We start from the raw sequence: 19633 nt of genomic DNA on the forward strand, positions 1-19633 counted from the left end.
AAATAACCCCAATAGGACTGTTCTGCCACCCAATAAGGGGTAATTATATCTTAGTTGGGATCAAGTACAAGTACTGTTTTATTATTACAGAGAAAAGGGAATCATTTAACCATTAAATAAACCCAATAGGGCTGTTCTGCCCCAATAAGGGGTAATTATATCTTAGTTGGGATCAAGTACAGGTACTGTTTTATTATTACAGAGAAAAGGGAATCATTTAACCATTAAATAACCCCAATAGGACTGTTCTGCCACCCAATAAGGGGTAATTATATCTTAGTTGGGATCAAGTACAAGTACTGTTTTATTATTACAGAGAAAAGGGAATCATTTAACCATTAAATAAACCCAATAGGGCTGTTCTGCCCCAATAAGGGGTAATTATATCTTAGTTGGGATCAAGTACAGGTACTGTTTTATTATTACAGAGAAAAGGGAATCATTTAACCATTAAATAAACCCAATAGCGCTGTTCTGCCCCAATAAGGGGTAATTATATCTTAGTTGGGATCAAGTACAGGTACTGTTTTATTATTACAGAGAAAAGGGAATCATTTAACCATTAAATAAACCCAATAGGGCTGTTCTGCCCCCAATAAGGGGTAATTATATCTTAGTTGGGATCAAGTACAGGTACTGTTTTATTATTACAGAGAAAAGGGAATCATTTAACCATGAAATAAACCCAATAGGGCTGTTCTGCCCCAATAAGGGGTAATTATATCTTAGTTGGGATCAAGTACAGGTACTGTTTTATTATTACAGAGAAAAGGGAATCATTTAACCATGAAATAAACCCAATAGGGCTGTTCTGCCCCAATAAGGGGTAATTATATCTTAGTTGGGATCAAGTACAGGTACTGTTTTATTATTACAGAGAAAAGGGAATCATTTAACCATTAAATAAACCCAATAGGGCTGTTCTGCCCCCAATAAGGGGTAATTATATCTTAGTTGGGATCAAGTACAGGTACTGTTTCATTATTACAGAGAAAAGGGAATCATTTAACCATTAAATAAACCCAATAGGGCTGTTCTGCCCCCAATAAGGGGTTATTATATCTTAGTTGGGATCAAGTACAGGTACTGTTTTGTTATTACAGAGAAAAGGGAATCATTTAACCATGAAATAAACCCAATAGGGCTGTTCTGCCCCAATAAGGGGTAATTATATCTTAGTTGGGATCAAGTACAGGTACTGTTTTATTATTACAGAGAAAAGGGAATCATTTAACCATGAAATAAACCCAATAGGGCTGTTCTGCCCCAATAAGGGGTTATTATATCTTAGTTATAAGGGATATAACATTTAAAAATCTGAATTATTTGATAAAAATATGGGAGACAGCCTTCCCGTAATTTAGAGCTTTGTGGATGACTTGTTCATTATACCCACCAAGCCCCTGCCCCAGTTACACATTACAAATTAGTTTAGCTTAAAGGAGAACTAAAGCCTAACTAAAGAAGTAGGGCAGAAATGTCGAACATTAGGGTTTGGGTTTCGGTACCAGCCCAAGGCAACCGCAGAGAGAAGATCTGAGCCCCTAAAGATCCCCCCAGTAGCCCCCATCTTCTCTTCTGCTGCTTCACTGCACATGCTTTGGGCTGCTGTCAGTTACTGAGCTTAGGGATTGACTCACAATATACTGTATATATAGAATATAAATCTGAGTAGTAATCTGAGTAATAAGTCTGAGTAGTAAATAATACAGATAGTTACTGCGCAGCAGCTCTGAATGTAACAATCAGCCCTGTAGCATCAGTTTATATGACTGACAGTCTTCATTTTCTCATTGATAATTTGCGACAACCCCTAAGCTCAGCTTCTCAACAGCTTTTCAGTGCCCACTGAGCATGTGTAGTGTCACAGGCACTTTCCCAGATAGGTACAGGGTCAGACAGGGCCCAGACCCAGTCCCCACTGGCACTCCCCCTGCCCCTGGGAGGGGTTGGGTGGCCAGCTGGGGCCTCCAGGTGAGGTGTGGAAGCCATGGCTGGGGACCTTGGGGTGAGTACAGGGCCCCTGGATAGGAAGCTCCTATGACAACTTTGAAGGCCTGGATCATTACTGCTATAGATATGCTTAGGGCTGTAATTAGGTCCAGTGCCACCCCTATGTTGTGGAAGTGATGTCACACGTACAGGTCTGTCTGACATCACTTCCACTGGAAGTGATGTCACAAGCGCCACAGATCGCTGTGGAAACCCTCACCCCCAGCTCCGCTGTGTAAGAACCCATGGTCCGACCCAATATGGCTGCCTCCTTGGCACAGGCCCTCGGGTGCCTATAGATACTCAGGAGTGTTTAGTTCTCCCTTAGCTGAGTTGGGGCGCCTGCGATGTACTGAAATGAATAACAAATCCCGGGACATGTACATTCAAGTTTATACTTTATTATATTCCAATATCATCATTACTCCTGGGCGGGCAACTTCTTTTTTTTTTTTAATTCTCTGTCCAAAAGAAAAAAATAAAAAAAAAGATTTCTACAAGATAATGCGGAGTAATACAAGTGCTTTAGTCTGATGCTTGCAGGTAAGAGAACTAATAACGAGGTTCTTGCATGCCTTTCTACTGCTATGTGGGCAGGGAGAGCGCCCCCCACTGTGTAAGTAGTGCCATCTCTAGTCCTTTATACTTTACAGACAACACTCATGCAGGTACAAGTGCAGTTAATATACCGCCCCCCCCCCCATCTAGAGGGGGACAGTATCATCAGAACCAACCTCTTTACTGTCAGAACCACCCACGGAGCTTCGGCTCTGACAGTGAGGAGGTTAGAATGTATATAGTATAGTGGCCCCCTTGGGTGCTTTAAGCTAAGCATAATAATAGGGCCTAAAGCTCCCACCCCCTCCTTTCACCCAGTGTAATGAGAAAACTGAACTCAGGGAATATTACATTTCTCCCTTGTTGCTTAAAGGAACAAATGAAAATCTGGTAAAATAATTCAAATATAATGTACTGTTACCCTGCACTGCTAAAAGTGGTGTTTTTGGTGCAGAAACCCTACTATAGTTTATATAAATACCCTGCTGTGGGGGCAGCCATTCAAGCTGGAAAATAGGAGAAAAGGCACAGGTTACATAGATGATAGCACATAAAATACCATTGTATTCTACAGAGCTTATCTGTTATCTGTAGCAAACACCCCAGCTGTACCGGTGCAGGAATGGCTGCCCCCGGGGCTACACAGCGGGGTATTTATATAAACTATAGTAGGGTTTCTGTAGCAAACACCCCAGCTGTACCAGTGCAGGAATGGCTGCCCCCGGGGCTACACAGCGGGGTATTTATATAAACTATAGTAGGGTTTCTGTAGCAAACACCCCAGCTGTACCAGTGCAGGAATGGCTGCCCCCGGGGCTACACAGCGGGGTATTTATATAAACTATAGTAGGGTTTCTGTAGCAAACACCCCAGCTGTACCAGTGCAGGAATGGCTGCCCCGGGGCTACACAGCGGGGTATTTATATAAACTATAGTAGGGTTTCTGTAGCAAACACCCCAGCTGTACCAGTGCAGGAATGGCTGCCCCCGGGGCTACACAGCGGGGTATTTATATAAACTATAGTAGGGTTTCTGTAGCAAACACCCCAGCTGTACCAGTGCAGGAATGGCTGCCCCCGGGGCTACACAGCGGGGTATTTATATAAACTGTAGTAGGGTTTCTGTAGCAAACACCCCAGCTGTACCAGTGCAGGAATGGCTGCCCCCGGGGCTACACAGCGGGGTATTTATATAAACTATAGTAGGGTTTCTGTAGCAAACACCCCAGCTGTACCGGTGCAGGAATGGCTGCCCCCGGGGCTACACAGCGGGGTATTTATATAAACTATAGTAGGGTTTCTGTAGCAAACACCCCAGCTGTACCAGTGCAGGAATGGCTGCCCCCGGGGCTACACAGCGGGGTATTTATAAAAACTATAGTAGGGTTTCTGTAGCAAACACCCCGGCTGTACCGGTGCAGGAATGGCTGCCCCCGGGGCTACACAGCGGGGTATTTATATAAACTATAGTAGGGTTTCTGTAGCAAACACCCCAGCTGTACCAGTGCAGGAACGGCTGCCCCCGGGGCTACACAGCGGGGTATTTATAAAAACTATAGTAGGGTTTCTGTAGCAAACACCCCGGCTGTACCGGTGCAGGAATGGCTGCCCCCGGGGCTACACAGCGGGGTATTTATATAAACTATAGTAGGGTTTCTGTAGCAAACACCCCAGCTGTACCGGTGCAGGAATGGCTGCCCCCGGGGCTACACAGCGGGGTATTTATATAAACTATAGTAGGGTTTCTGTAGCAAACACCCCAGCTGTACCAGTGCAGGAATGGCTGCCCCCGGGGCTACACAGCGGGGTATTTATATAAACTATAGTAGGGTTTCTGTAGCAAACACCCCAGCTGTACCAGTGCAGGAACGGCTGCCCCCGGGGCTACACAGCGGGGTATTTATATAAACTATAGTAGGGTTTCTGTAGCAAACACCCCAGCTGTACCAGTGCAGGGCAACAGTACATTATATTTTAATTTTTTTTGTGTTACTGTTCCTTTAATATTTGACTATATGGGAAAGTCACAGATATAACCGCTAAGGTCTCCGGGCTGGGGCTTATTATTATAATGCACATCGGGCTTTCTGCCAATCAGCGTACTAATGTAGCCTACTATATAAATATATATAACATGTTGTAGGATTAGCGGCCATATTCATTGCAGAGATTGGCTGTCACTTGTGACCATGTGACCTGTGCTTCAGGTTGCTCAGCGAGAACCGACTTCTAGCACCTCGATTCATACTCTCTGGCAATAAATCTCAGCAGTCTGATTAAGAATATCATAAAATGGAGAATCTCTTCAGGCTGTAAACGTTTTTTTGCCCCCCCCCATGAAACTATTTATATATATATATATATATATATATATATATATATAGAGCTGCAGACCCCAAAAATAATAAACCAATAGGCTTTAGAAAAAATATAGATTATTCTAATTGAAAATATTTTTTTTTTTGTCATTGAGGTCGTTCTCAGTTCTGACTCCAGAGGGCGGCGGAGTGCAAGGTGTAAGTAAATGAGTTATTGCAGCGCAGTCGGACCAGGGCCGCTGATTGCCCTCTGCTCTACATCACATGACCTGCCAATGTGGGGCTGGAATAGATATCCATGGATAAAGCCCCCATTGCACTATGTTTGTATGCTGTAACCATGGCAACTGGGATGGTGCCCAGTTGCACTGGCACAGCACCACTTTCATGCAGTCAAATTGGCTGGTCAGGGCTTTAACGATCTGCCTTCTGGAATCCAAGATGATATCTGGTTGCTAGGGTCAGTGCAGCTAGCAACCGGAATGATTAGTATTGTTACTCTTTCCTCTTATCAATGGACTCCCAGCCTGGCATCTTGGCAAATCAATAAGTCGAAATACAACAACAACCACGTGAAATCATTCGGAAAACTGTGAAATAATAAAATCAAAGACCAAGTGCAATTTCTGAAAAAAAACGAATTCTAAAGCAAAGTTCGAGAGCATTATCTTTGCCCGTGTCATGCAAAGGGTTAATATAAAGGCCAACTTCACCTCTAATTGGAACAGATTTCCTGCCAGACACCGGCACCCCATGCCTATGTACTGGTACTGGTTCTGGTACTACTTTAGTGCAATATCTGTCTGTGTGGTACTTTCCCCACTATGCCAAATTAAACCCCACGGAAAGAAATGTAGGCGTGTGCTTTAGGCGTGGCTCCTCCCACTGTCAGAGCAGCTCAAAGGGTTAAAAGTGATGCATGCAAACTCAGTATATCACTGAACAGCCCATAATAATCTCATCTCATTGAAAAAAATACTCATTAAAGGGGAAGTTCACCATTTGCTTTTAGTATGTTATAGATTGACCAGTTTGCAGTTGGTCTTTATTTTTTAATATTTAGAGTTTTTTAAATGATTTGCAGCTCTCCAGATTGGAATTTCAGCAGCTCTCTGGTTGCTAGGGTTCAATTTAACCTAGCAACCAGAGGCGGTTTGAAAAGAGAGACAGGAATATGAATAGGGGAGGGGCTGAATAGAAAGATAAGGAATAAAAAGTAACAATAACAATAAAACTGGAGCCTCACAGAGCAATAGGGTTTGGCTGCCGGGGTCAGTGACCCCCATTTGAAAGCTGCAAAGAGTTAGAAGAGGAAGGCAAATCATTTAAAAACTATAAAAAATGAAGACCAATTGAAAAGTTGCTAAAAATAGGCCATTCTATAACATACTAAAACTTAACCTGAAGGTGAAGGCCCAAACAGCCCCCCCCCCCCACTGTCTATGGCACCTATGGAACCCAGGCATTGCCAGTCCGGGCCCGGTTGTCAGGGTCACTACCGCAGCAACCAAAAACAAAAAAACATTTCCGTTTTGTTATGCTGTTATTGCTATTTTTCAGGTTCAGCCTCTGTTCTGATCTTTAAATGACTCCCTGGTTGCTAAGTTAATAAACCCCTAGCAACCAGATAACAGTTTAAATTCCAGGCCTTAGAAAAACCATGATGCAAAAACCACAAATAATAAAGATCAGCTGCAAATTCATTTAAAGCGGAGCGACCAACCCCTTTAATGCTACCCCACATACCCCTATTAGGGGCTCTGTGCCAGAATACAATAATAAATATAATGTTCCCTTTAGAGAGTTGTATTACTGTACTGTGATACCAGCAGTAGAATGATCTCTCCACTCTACAGATGATAAGACTTGCAACTCCCTCTGTGAAGGATGCTGGGAGTTGTAGTTCTATATCTGGAGAGCCAAGAGCACCTACGCCTACACTATCCCATCAACACCAACAGACGGAATAAATAAAATTATAAAAGCTGAACCAGCCAATGATAATTTGCCATGAGGTCGGGATCTAGCAGTAGACTGTGAGCCGGTGTATGTATCTCTCAGAACTATGCAATAAGGTTAGATTTGCCCTAGAGGCAAAGCGATGACCCCGCTATAAGTAGAGTCTGGGCACCCCTGCTTTAAACATTAACCTTAATTCAACAGCAAAGGGCAACAACGAAAGGCAGACCAATGGAAGGGTCGGAGCTTGTTGTAAATATGAAACCAATATGACTTCTTCCAGTACAAAAAATTAAATAAATAAACTACAAAGCCAGGGAAGGACATGGGAGACCTCCAGTCACATGATATCATCCAGAAGGTTTGGGCTGGCCACCCAGTCCAGGGTCCTTGGCTCGGAAGCTGCCATGATCATGCACATGAACTGTTTGCCAGTCCTCCTGTCGATGGGATAAATGGTGGTGGGGGTGAACCTCTTGTTGCTCTCCACAAACTCACACAGCTGCTGGTAGATTTTGGGGTACTCATGGCGGAGGAAGACCCCTCTCATTCGGAGCTCCCTTTGGATATGGATGAAGCAGACCTCCCTGGCTTTCCTGCCTTCCTCTCCCTCATTATCCAGGTTGGCAGTGCCAGGGGGTGGGGTTAAGATCAGAGTCTCCATGTCCTTTTCCTTTTTAGTGATCTTCCTCTCCGGGCTGGAAGAGGCTAAGGCTATTTTGGCGTATTTGCGCACAGTGGGGATATGGTGGGCCCGGGCTGAGAGCCGGTCGGAGCCCCCCTGTCCCACCGCCACAGTTACATTCAACAAGAAACATTCCTCCGGGTCATATTGGTTGCCAGCTACCTGCAGCTCCTTGGCATGCTCGCCCAGGTTGTCCGAGTAGCTCTCCAGCTCCCTCAGCGACAAGTAGGTGGGCGACATCAGCAGGCCTTCCAAACCCAGCTGGAGAAAGTTATCAGCAGAACCAGGGTTGGGGAAGCCGAGGAAGAGCACCCCTCTGCCCCGTGAGAGGTACCCCACCTTGGCAATGCGAGAGAAGGCTTTGTGCACCTCCGTATTCTCCCGGCAGAACTTCAGCACGTGGCGACAGACGCTGCCCATCCGGCCGTAGATGCAGCTCTCTTTGTGGGTGTCCCAGTCCTCGCGGCGACAGTTGCGGGAGCAGTAGTAGGTGTAGCAGCTATGGCAGGACTTGAAGTAGAGGCAGGCGTTGAACATGGTCTCTGTGCGGCGGCACTTGGCATTGGAGCAAGTTAACAGATCATCCTCGTCGGCGCTGAGATCGGGCGAGCAGTCTTCCAGGGGCTTGTGGGGGCTGCTGGCGGGCACCTCTGGGAAGGGCCCTCTCCTCGGCCCCCCTCGGAGGGATTCTGGAAATGTCGGTGTCGGCTGTTCCTTCAGGGGCCTACTCTGCATGAGCTGTGCCATCGGCCCGTAGTGTTCCGTTTTCCTCGGGACCCCTATCATGTCCTCCTTGATTAACTTTCTCAACTGGTCTGCGAGAGCATCTGCTTCACTGGGGCGGCGACTCGACGGCGGCTTGTAGTCTATAACCAGGTCTGCGATCAGCTCGTCCAGTTGCTCCAAGCTGCGGTGCCGGGCCGATCTGCTTGGCATCTTCTCTTTGGTAGGATAGGAAGGGTGGGCTTGGTACACCGGCGGTGCCACCCCTGAGTCCATCACATCCCAGCTGGCCGACCTCCTCTCCGCCCTTCCCATCCCATTTGCCCTTAAGTCATTATCTGTAATGGTGATCTCAGGGGTAACGAACCAAGAGCGCCCCATTGTGTACCTTCCACCTTCCGTGTGAACCTTCTCCACTATGGAGTTCTCCGAAAGGGATAGGGCAGCGTAGCGTTTGGGGGAGCAAGAAAGATTAACGACCACAGGTTGGCGTCTGTCATCGGGCGATAAGGCACGTCGCTCCCGGCACAGCAGGTTCTCATAGCTGCGGCCCCGGGTCAGTGGGTCTTCTTTGCTCCCACCAGGGTTCAAAATATTGTCCCAAGACCTGGAGTAGCTCCTGGTGTCGGTGCCCAGTCTCTGCTGGTTCATGCTGTAGGAGGCATGCCAAGAGGAGAGCATGGCCTCCCTGCCAGTTGGCTGTGAGGGAAATGGCGATATGGGTATGGTTGGGTATGGAACTGGGCCCTGGTCTGGAAAATACCATTCACTGAATTGGAGGGGCTGAGAGGTCCTTGGGTAGGGGTAGGTTCTGGAGAGGGCCTCCCTTTCCGAATACTTTGCAATATCCTCAGCAAAGTAGTGTTTGGCAGCTGAAGTCTGAAGCGGGTACAACCTGGGCTCCTCTCCGTACAGAGATTTGCCCGACATTGTACGAGGAGGGTAATAACGGGCATCCTCGCCATAGAACGTCCTTACTGGGGCCTCCTGAATAGGGTACGGCCTGGGCTCCTCTATATAGTAAGTCCGAGGCCCAGTAGGGGGATCCTCCGGGTAGTAGTTGTGAGTAGGGGCCGCAGGGTAGGTAAGGCAGCCCCTGTTTTTGAGGGGGATATTTTGAGCGTAAGCACCGTCATCCTCTGCGTAGAAGTACGAGGGTGGGATGGGGGTGCTGCCATACTGGCTGCAGTCTCTGCCGGGGTACAGTGTGAAATCCCTTGGGGAAGCAACGCTTTGGTATGGGACACCCCGAAACTCTGTGCTGTACATCTCGCCCCCTGAATTGCAGGGGAAGTGTGCGATCCTGTGCTCCCCACTATAGGAGTCACTGGGCGTGGGGGTCCGGGACACAGATATAAACCTGGCAGTGGGTACCGCCAAGTTCCTGGGGGTGCCTGGTTGCCTGGTGCAATATGGCGCCTCCCCCCAGTTCTGACTGGACTTGGAGCTATGTGCAGCATGTTGCAGTACCGCATCGTCAGGCTTGATGTCTACTCGGCACCGCACATGGGGGCTGGAGATGGGCTTGGGCCCCGGGCCTTCCTCCATGCAGTTGGTGCTGACACACAGGGGAGAAATGCGACTGGCGCTGTTGCGCTGCGGCTGCAGCTTTATGGGGTGCACTTCATTCATAAGCACCTTGGCCGGAGCGTAACTGACCTCCCTTTTGGGGGAGGCTACAGGTTTCTGGGGTTCCCTGGAGGCCCGGAGCACCTCTCTGCCCCTTCTGGCGGCCGGAGGAGGTGACTGAGAAGATGACATTTGTATGGGGATGGGGGTGAAAGCAGTTTTGGCCCTGGGGGCACTTTTGGACCGCGGCCTCCTCCTTGGCTCTTTGGCTGCCTCCTTCGAGGTGTCTACCCCCTGAGAGATGTATCTGGGGTCGGACTTCAGGGAGGCCTTCCTGGCCACGGGCTGAGAGGTGGGTTCCGGGGTGTCTGCCCGCCTCTGGCTGCCCCGCTGGGGGCGCTCCATGCTCAGGGGTTCGCCCAAGGCCTCCAGGAAGTCGAAGCTGCGGCAGTGCCTCTTGTTGAACTGTTGCTGGTGGGTCTCCGTGTGGCTGGACATGAAGCTGTCACATTGTGCGCTGGCTCTGGGGACGGGAGAATCGGCTCTCAGGGTCACCTTGATATCTCGATATCCCGTACACACTAGTAGGTCCGGCGGGTCGGTCCGTGTCATCTTAGAGAGGCGCGACAGCTTTGCTTGGCCTTTACTTCATGTCAACCGGCCGCCCTGCAACGGGAAAACAAGCGTCAGTGGGACCATGAAGGGTATTGGGGCTTCTCTCATGAGCTGTGAGTCCTGTATAACCAAACCCCACCCATCAGGGGGACCATGAAGTGTATTGGGGCTTCTCTCATGAGCTGTGAGTCCTGTACATCCAACCCCCACCCGTCAGGGGGACCATGAAGTGTATTGGGGCTTCTCTCATGAGCTGTGAGCCCTGTATAACCAAACCCCACCCATCAGGGGGACCATGAAGTGTATTGGGGCTTCTCTCATGAGCTGTGAGCCCTGTATAACCAAACCCCACCCATCAGGGGGACCATGAAGTGTACCGGGGCTTCTCTCATGAGCTGTGAGCCCTGTACAACCAACCCCCGCCCATCAGGGGGACCATGAAGTGTATTGGGGCTTCTCTCATGAGCTGTGAGTCCTGTACAACCAACCCCCACCCGTAAGGGGGACCATGAAGGGTATTGGGGCTTCTCTCATGAGCTGTGAGCCCTGTTCAACCAACCCCCACCCGTCAGTGGGACCATGAAGTGTATTTGGTTGCTTCTTTCATGAGCTGTGAGCCCTGTATAACCAACCCCACCTGTCAGGGGGACCATGAAGTGTATTGGGGATTCTCTCATGAGCTGTGAGTCCTGTACAACCAACCCCCACCCGTCAGTGGGACCAGGAAGGGTATTGGGGCTTCTCTCATGAGCTGTGAGTCCTGTACAACCAACCCCCATCCTTCAGTGGGACCATAAAGTGTACTGGGGCTTCTCTCATGAGCTGTGAGCCCTGTATAACCAACCCCACCCGTCAGTGGGACCATGCAGTGTATTGGGGCTTCTCTCATGAGCTGTGAGCCCTGTACAACCAACCACACCCGTCAGTGGGACCATGAAGTGTATTGGGGCTTCTCTCATGAGCTGTGAGCCCTGTATAACCAACCCCACCCGTCAGTGGGACCATGAAGTGTATTGGGGCTTCTCTCATGAGCTGTGAGGCCTGTACAACCAACCCCCATCCTTTAGTGGGATCATAAAGTGTACTGGGGCTTCTCTCATGAGCTGTGAGCCCTGTACAACCAACCCCCACCCGTCAGTGGGACCATGAAAGGTATTGGGGCTTCTCTCATGAGCTGTGAGCCCTGTACAACCAACCCCCATCCGCCATACTGTACTAGATAACCCCCAAGTCACCGTAGTCTACAGGGCACAGTACTGTGAGAATTATAACCCCCATCCAGCATAGTGTACAGGATAGGTTACTCTAAGCAATATAACCCCCATCCAACATAGTGTACAGGACAGGTTACCCTAAGAATTATAACCCCCATCCAGCATAATGTACAGGACAGGTAACTCTAAGCATTATAACCCCCATCCAGCATAGCATACAGGACAGGTTACCCTAAGAAGTATAACCCCCATCCAACATAGCATACAGGACAGGTTACCCAAAGAATTATAACCCCCATCCAGCATAGCATACAGGACAGGTTACCCAAAGAATTATAACCCCCATCCAGCATAGCATACAGGACAGGTTACCCTAAGAATTATAACCCCCATCCAACATAGCATACAGGACAGGTTACCCTAAGAATTATAACCCCCATCTAACATAGCATACAGGACAGGTTACCCAAAGAATTATAACCCCCATCCAGCATAGCATACAGGACAGGTTACCCAAAGAATTATAACCCCCATCCAACATAGCATACAGGACAGGTTACCCTAAGAATTATAACCCCCATCCAGCATAGTGTACAGGACAGGTTACCCTAAGAATAATAACCCCCATTCAACATAGCATACAGGACAGGTTACCCTAAGAATTATAACCCCCATCCAGCATAGTGTACAGGACAGGTTACCCTAAGAATAATAACCCCCATCCAGCACAGTGTACAGGACAGGTTACCCTAAGAATTATAACCCCCATCCAGCATAGTGTACAGGACAGGTTACCCTAAGAATAATAACCCCCATCCAGCATAGTGTACAGGACAGGTTACTCTAAGAATTATAACCCCCATCCAGCATAGTGTACAGGACAGGTTACCCTAAGAATAATAACCCCCATCCAGCATAGCATACAGGACAGGTTACCCTAAGAATAATAACCCCCATCCAGCATAGTGTACAGGACAGGTAACTCTAAGAATTATAACCCCCATCCAGCATAGTGTACAGGACAGGTAACTCTAAGAATTATAACCCCCATCCAGCATAGTGTACAGGACAGGTAACTCTAAGAATTATAACCCCCATCCAGCATAGTGTACAGGACAGGTAACTCTAAGAATTATAACCCCCATCCAGCATAGTGTACAGGACAGGTAACTCTAAGAATTATAACCCCCATCCAGCATAGTGTACAGGACAGGGAACTCTAAGAATTATAACCCCCATCCAGCATAGTGTACAGGACAGGTAACTCTAAGAATTATAACCCCCATCCAGCATAGTGTACAGGACAGGTTACCCTAAGCATTATAACCCCCATCCAACATAGTGTACAGGACAGGTAACTCTAAGCATTATAACCCCCATCCAGCATAGTGTACAGGACAGGTAACTCTAAGAATTATAACCCCCATCCAGCATAGTGTACAGGACAGGTTACTCTAAGCATTATAACCCCCATCCAACATAGTGTACAGGACAGGTAACTCTAAGCATTATAACCCCCATCCAACATAGTGTACAGGACAGGTAACTCTAAGCATTATAACCCCCATCCAGCATAGTGTACAGGACAGGTAACTCTAAGAATTATAACCCCCATCCAGCATAGTGTACAGGACAGGTAACTCTAAGAATTATAACCCCCATCCAGCATAGTGTACAGGACAGGTTACCCTAAGCATTATAACCCCCATCCAACATAGTGTACAGGACAGGTAACTCTAAGCATTATAACCCCCATCCAGCATAGTGTACAGGACAGGTAACTCTAAGAATTATAACCCCCATCCAGCATAGTGTACAGGACAGGTTACTCTAAGCATTATAACCCCCATCCAGCATAGTGTACAGGACACAGTACTATTATATTAAAACCCCCATCCAGTATAGTGTACAGGACAGGTTAACCTTAATAATAATGGTAACAGCTAGTGCCCCTTAGAGCAACACAAGCACCATAAAAGTTCATGGAGGAGCCAAATAAGGGCTGTGATTGGCCATTAGGGGCCTCTATGTACCCTATCAGCTTACAGGGGCTTTATTTGGTAGTAAATCTTGTTTTTATTCAACCAAAACTTGCCCCCAAGTCAGGAATTCAAAATGAATCAGTGCCTTAGAGTAACTACTTCATCCAGGCATCTCCATGTATACGCAATGGGGGGTCCAATTGGATCCTATTACATAAAGGCAGAACAAAACGCCTATAATCCCCTAGGCTTTCCCTAATATCCGCTTATGAATGAAGGCGCTGGTACTGGTAAGCCCATTAGCTGTACATGGAGTAGATCTGGGCAGAGGTGCTACCCACAATGCCCCGGGGCAGCAGCCAGGCCTTAGTGTGTGGGGGGGGGGCACATTTACTGCCAGCTTTTGGGCTTTGCTGTATATGATGTAGAATTGATAGCAAATCCCAGTATTTTGGGATAGATATTTATTTGTACACCCGGGGGCCACCCATATCCATGGACATGCCAGGAAAATAAACCCAGGGCTTTATAATCTGCAGGGAAGCACTCGGGGGCCCCTGCCCGACTCCAGCATCCGGTTGCTAAGGATACCCCCCGGCTATGCCTGACGGCCCCATCTCCGTCACTTAACCAGGTCACATGTGGTAAATCCTAGGCTGTGCCAATAATAACCGGCCAAGCAAAAGGAGATCTTGATGTTGGATTAAAGGGGAAATTGGCCGCAGCACTGACTTTTATAATGCACCGTACTGTTATTTGTCTACTGTCATCTGGTCGCTAGGGTGGCTCACCATAGTAACCACTAAGGGGACTGGAACATGTGAAAAAGAACCATTAACAAAATAGTCTCAGGAACCCCCGTCAGCACCTAAATTACCCCCCCCCGTCCTGACAATCAATTACCCCCACCAAGTTCCAAAGGCCACAATAAAACAGAACCCCAACCATTAGCCCCTGCTACTCTCCAGCTACCCTCAAACTACAACTCCCAGCATTCTCTGCCAGGGGAGGGAAAGTAGTGCGATCCTGCAACGGATTCTATTTGCCCAGCCACGTGTTGTCAGTGGGTGCTTCTGTAACTACTCCCCCCCCCCACCCACCTCTCCCTCACTGACGAGCAGGGTAATTAGGCACCATCTTGGCTAATGGCTGCAGTAGCAGCTGGCCCTGGGGTAGGGCAGAAAGGGCATTCTCCCTGGGCAGCCCACAATCACACACATTGGTAGGGGGGGGGGGGGAGGTGGCCATATTACATGATCATTTTAGTATAACTGCAACCCCCAGACACCCTGCCAGTGGGACCCTGGGATTGGCTGTTTATGCAGTGTTGCTGTATCTGTATATCATGCTGTATATAACGCTGTATATAACGCTGTATATCATGCTGTATATCATGCTGTATATCATGCTGTATATCATGCTGTATATAACGCTGTATATCATGCTGTATATCATGCTGTATATCATGCTGTATATCATGCTGTATATAACGCTGTATATCATGCTGTATATCATGCTGTATATCATGCTGTATATCATGCTGTATATAATGCTGTATATAACGCTGTATATAACGCTGTATATCATGCTGTATATCATGCTGTATATCATGCTGTATATCATGCTGTATATAACGCTGTATATCATGCTGTATATCATGCTGTATATCATGCTGTATATCATGCTGTATATAACGCTGTATATCATGCTGTATATCATGCTGTATATCATGCTGTATATCATGCTGTATATAATGCTGTATATAACGCTGTATATAACGCTGTATATAATGCTGTATGTAATGCTGTATATAATGCTGTATATCATGCTGTATATAATGCTGTATATCATGCTGTATATAATGCTGTATATAATGCTGTATATAATGCTGTATATAATGCTGTATATCATGCTGTATATAATGCTGTATATCATGCTGTATATAACGCTGTATATAACGCTGTATATAATGCTGTATGTAATGCTGTATATAATGCTGTATATCATGCTGTATATAATGCTGTATATCATGCTGTATATAATGCTGTATATAATGCTGTATATAATGCTGTATATAATGCTGTATATCATGCTGTATATAATGCTGTATATCATGCTGTATATAACGCTGTATATAACGCTGTATATAATGCTGTATGTAATGCTGTATATAATGCTGTATATCATGCTGTATATAATGCTGTATATCATGCTGTATATAATGCTGTATATAATGCTGTATATAATGCTGTATATCATGCTGTATATAATGCTGTATATCATGCTGTATATCATGCTGTATATCATGCTGTATATCATGCTGTATATCATGCTGTATATAACGCTGTATATAATGCTGTATATAATGCTGTATATCATGCTATATATCATGCTGTATATAATGCTGTATATCATGCTGTATATCATGCTGTATATAACGCTGTATATAATGCTGTATATAATGCTGTATATCATGCTGTATATAACGCTGTATATAACGCTGTATATCACGCTGTATATCATTCTGTATATCATGCTGTATATAACGCTGTATATAACGCTGTATATAACGCTGTATATAATGCTGTATATAATGCTGTATATCATGCTGTATATAACGCTGTATATAATGCTGTATATCATGCTGTATATCATGCTGTATATCATGCTGTATATAATGCTGTATATCATGCTGTATATCATGCTGTATATCATTCTGTATATCATGCTGTATATCATGCTATATATCATGCTGTATATAATGCTGTATATAATGCTGTATATAACGCTGTATATCATGCTGTATATCATTCTGTATATAATGCTGTATATCATGCTGTATGTAATGCTGTATATCATGCTGTATATCATGCTGTATATAATGCTGTATATAATGCTGTATGTAATGCTGTATATCATGCTGTATATCATGCTGTATATCATGCTGTATATAATGCTGTATATAACGCTGTATATAACGCTGTATATAATGCTGTATGTAATGCTGTATATAATGCTGTATATCATGCTGTATATAATGCTGTATATCATGCTGTATATAATGCTGTATATAATGCTGTATATAATGCTGTATATAATGCTGTATATCATGCTGTATATAATGCTGTATATCATGCTGTATATAACGCTGTATATAACGCTGTATATAATGCTGTATGTAATGCTGTATATAATGCTGTATATCATGCTGTATATAATGCTGTATATCATGCTGTATATAATGCTGTATATAATGCTGTATATAATGCTGTATATAATGCTGTATATCATGCTGTATATAATGCTGTATATCATGCTGTATATAACGCTGTATATAACGCTGTATATAATGCTGTATGTAATGCTGTATATAATGCTGTATATCATGCTGTATATAATGCTGTATATCATGCTGTATATAATGCTGTATATAATGCTGTATATAATGCTGTATATCATGCTGTATATAATGCTGTATATCATGCTGTATATCATGCTGTATATCATGCTGTATATCATGCTGTATATCATGCTGTATATAACGCTGTATATAATGCTGTATATAATGCTGTATATCATGCTATATATCATGCTGTATATAATGCTGTATATAATGCTGTATATAATGCTGTATATCATGCTGTATATAACGCTGTATATAATGCTGTATATAATGCTGTATATCATGCTGTATATAACGCTGTATATAACGCTGTATATCACGCTGTATATCATTCTGTATATCATGCTGTATATAACGCTGTATATAACGCTGTATATAACGCTGTATATAATGCTGTATATAATGCTGTATATCATGCTGTATATAACGCTGTATATAATGCTGTATATCATGCTGTATATCATGCTGTATATCATGCTGTATATAATGCTGTATATCATGCTGTATATCATGCTGTATATCATTCTGTATATCATGCTGTATATCATGCTATATATCATGCTGTATATAATGCTGTATATAATGCTGTATATAACGCTGTATATCATGCTGTATATCATTCTGTATATAATGCTGTATATCATGCTGTATGTAATGCTGTATATCATGCTGTATATCATGCTGTATATAATGCTGTATATAATGCTGTATGTAATGCTGTATATCATGCTGTATATCATGCTGTATATCATGCTGTATATAATGCTGTATATCATGCTGTATATCATGCTGTATGTAATGCTGTATATAATGCTGTATATCATGCTGTATATAATGCTGTATATCATGCTGTATATAATGCTGTATATCATGCTGTATATCATGCTGTATGTAATGCTGTATATCATGCTGTATATCATGCTGTATATCATGCTGTATATAATGCTGTATGTAATGCTGTATATCATGCTGTATATAATGCTGTATATCATGCTGTATATAATGCTGTATATCATGCTGTATATCATGCTGTATATCATGCTGTATATCATGCTGTATGTAATGCTGTATATAATACACACAGAGACCCCCCCATATAATCACACACACAGTGCATCCCCGGCTTCCCAATGAAGTCATTAAACATGGCTGAAGAGGCAGGCACACACCTAGAGATGCCAGTCAGTCCCAGCTGCACCCCCCCCCCGCATGCATTGGTACCCCCTATGCCCTTACTGCATCCCCCCCCCACCCACCATTCCTTGGCTGCATCCCCCCCCCCAGCAGCTGCTCCTCCCTTACCTGCCCCACCTCCTGCATCAGCACCATCTGCCCCATGATAAGAGCCCCCTTACCCCGGCGCCACTGCCAGCTGCCTCTTCCCTCTCCATCCTTTGCTCTGGGAGATCCTCCGTCAGCTGGGAGGGAATGACTTGTGCAAGGACATCCCTTCCTGCACCAGGGGGGGAAGCCCCATTCACACACACAGGCAGCCCCCCAGCCCCCCCCAGCCCCCTAGCCCCAGGCAGGTACCTGTTAGCCACTCATGTCTCCTTAGCAGAAGATTCCAGTTTCACTTTGGGCACCAGGGTTGCCTCTGCTGGCCACTCTCAGCATGTAGGCGCCTCTTAAAGGCACAGCGCAGCCTTCTGCAACTGACAGATGGGCTATAAAGAATGAGACAAGGGTGGGGGTAAGGGGTCAGCAGCTTTAACCCTTGCCTGGCAAATAACTACCCCTCTCGTCGAGGATCCCAACCCTTTTTTTCCCTCCCTTCTGGCTGTTATATTATATTATAGCGCCTTTATTCATAGGGAAATGTGCGTCTAACTTACATTATTATTATTAACATTTATAAAGCGCCAACATATCCCGCAGCGCTGTACAATAAGTGGGTTTCATACATTGGGCATACAGAGTAACATATAAAGCAATCAATAAGCGATACAAGAGGTGAAGAGAGCCCTGCCCCAAAGAGCTTACACTCTACAAGGAGAAAGGGTTGAGGCACAAGGTGTGGGAATGGGCCCTTAGACAGTACAGTATGGGGGTACAGCTTATTGTGTGCCCAGAACATTCCTTCTCTGTATATTTGTATTTATACATATGGGTAGGGGGTGCCATAGTGTTTCCCTTAGACAGTACAGTATGGGGGTACAGCTTATTGTGTGCCCAGAACATTCCTTCTCTGTATATTTGTATTTATACATATGGGTAGGGGTGCCATAGTGTTTCCCTTAGACAGTACAGTATGGGGGTACAACTTATTGTGTGCCCAGAACATTCCTTCTCTGTATATTTGTATTTATACATATGGGTAGGGGGTGCCATAGTGTTTCCCTTAGACAGTACAGTATGGGGGTACAGCTTATTGTGTGCCCAGAACATTCCCTCTCTGTATATTTGTATTTATACATATGGGTAGGGGGTGCCATAGTGTTTCCCTTAGACAGTACAGTATGGGGGTACAGCTTATTGTGTGCCCAGAACATTCCTTCTCTGTATATTTGTATTTATACATATGGGTAGGGGGTGCCATCGTGTTTCCCTTAGACAGTACAGTATGGGGGTACAGCATATTGTGTGCCCAGAACATTCCCTCTCTGTATATTTGTA

General features: G+C 45.4%; 1 protein-coding gene across 2 annotated transcripts; it reads right to left on the reverse strand.

Moving 5' to 3' along the window:
- Positions 1 to 6883: 6883 nt before the first annotated feature.
- ajm1 (apical junction component 1 homolog) lies at positions 6884 to 18648 on the reverse strand. Of its 2 annotated transcripts, none has more exons than XM_031892016.1 (2): positions 18551 to 18648; positions 6884 to 10469 (listed from the first exon to the last, which is right to left on the reverse strand). In XM_031892016.1, the coding sequence occupies exon 2, from the start codon at positions 10413 to 10415 to the stop codon at positions 7167 to 7169; it is 3249 nt and encodes a 1082-aa protein (XP_031747876.1). In that variant the 5' UTR covers positions 10416 to 10469; positions 18551 to 18648; the 3' UTR covers positions 6884 to 7166. The 2 variants fall into 2 exon arrangements, with proteins under 2 accessions (XP_031747876.1, XP_031747875.1); XM_031892015.1 differs by lacking the exon at positions 18551 to 18648 and adding an exon at positions 18373 to 18450.
- Positions 18649 to 19633: the final 985 nt, after the last annotated feature.

This window comes from Xenopus tropicalis, chromosome 8 (assembly GCF_000004195.4).
Source record: "Xenopus tropicalis strain Nigerian chromosome 8, UCB_Xtro_10.0, whole genome shotgun sequence".
Lineage (NCBI taxonomy): Eukaryota > Metazoa > Chordata > Amphibia > Anura > Pipidae > Xenopus > Xenopus tropicalis.

What these genes read in the sequence shown, in the direction of transcription:
- ajm1 (XM_031892016.1), bottom strand. Translation starts at nt 10,415, where the DNA reads ATGACACGGACCGACCCGCCGGACCTACTAGTGTGTACGGGATATCGA.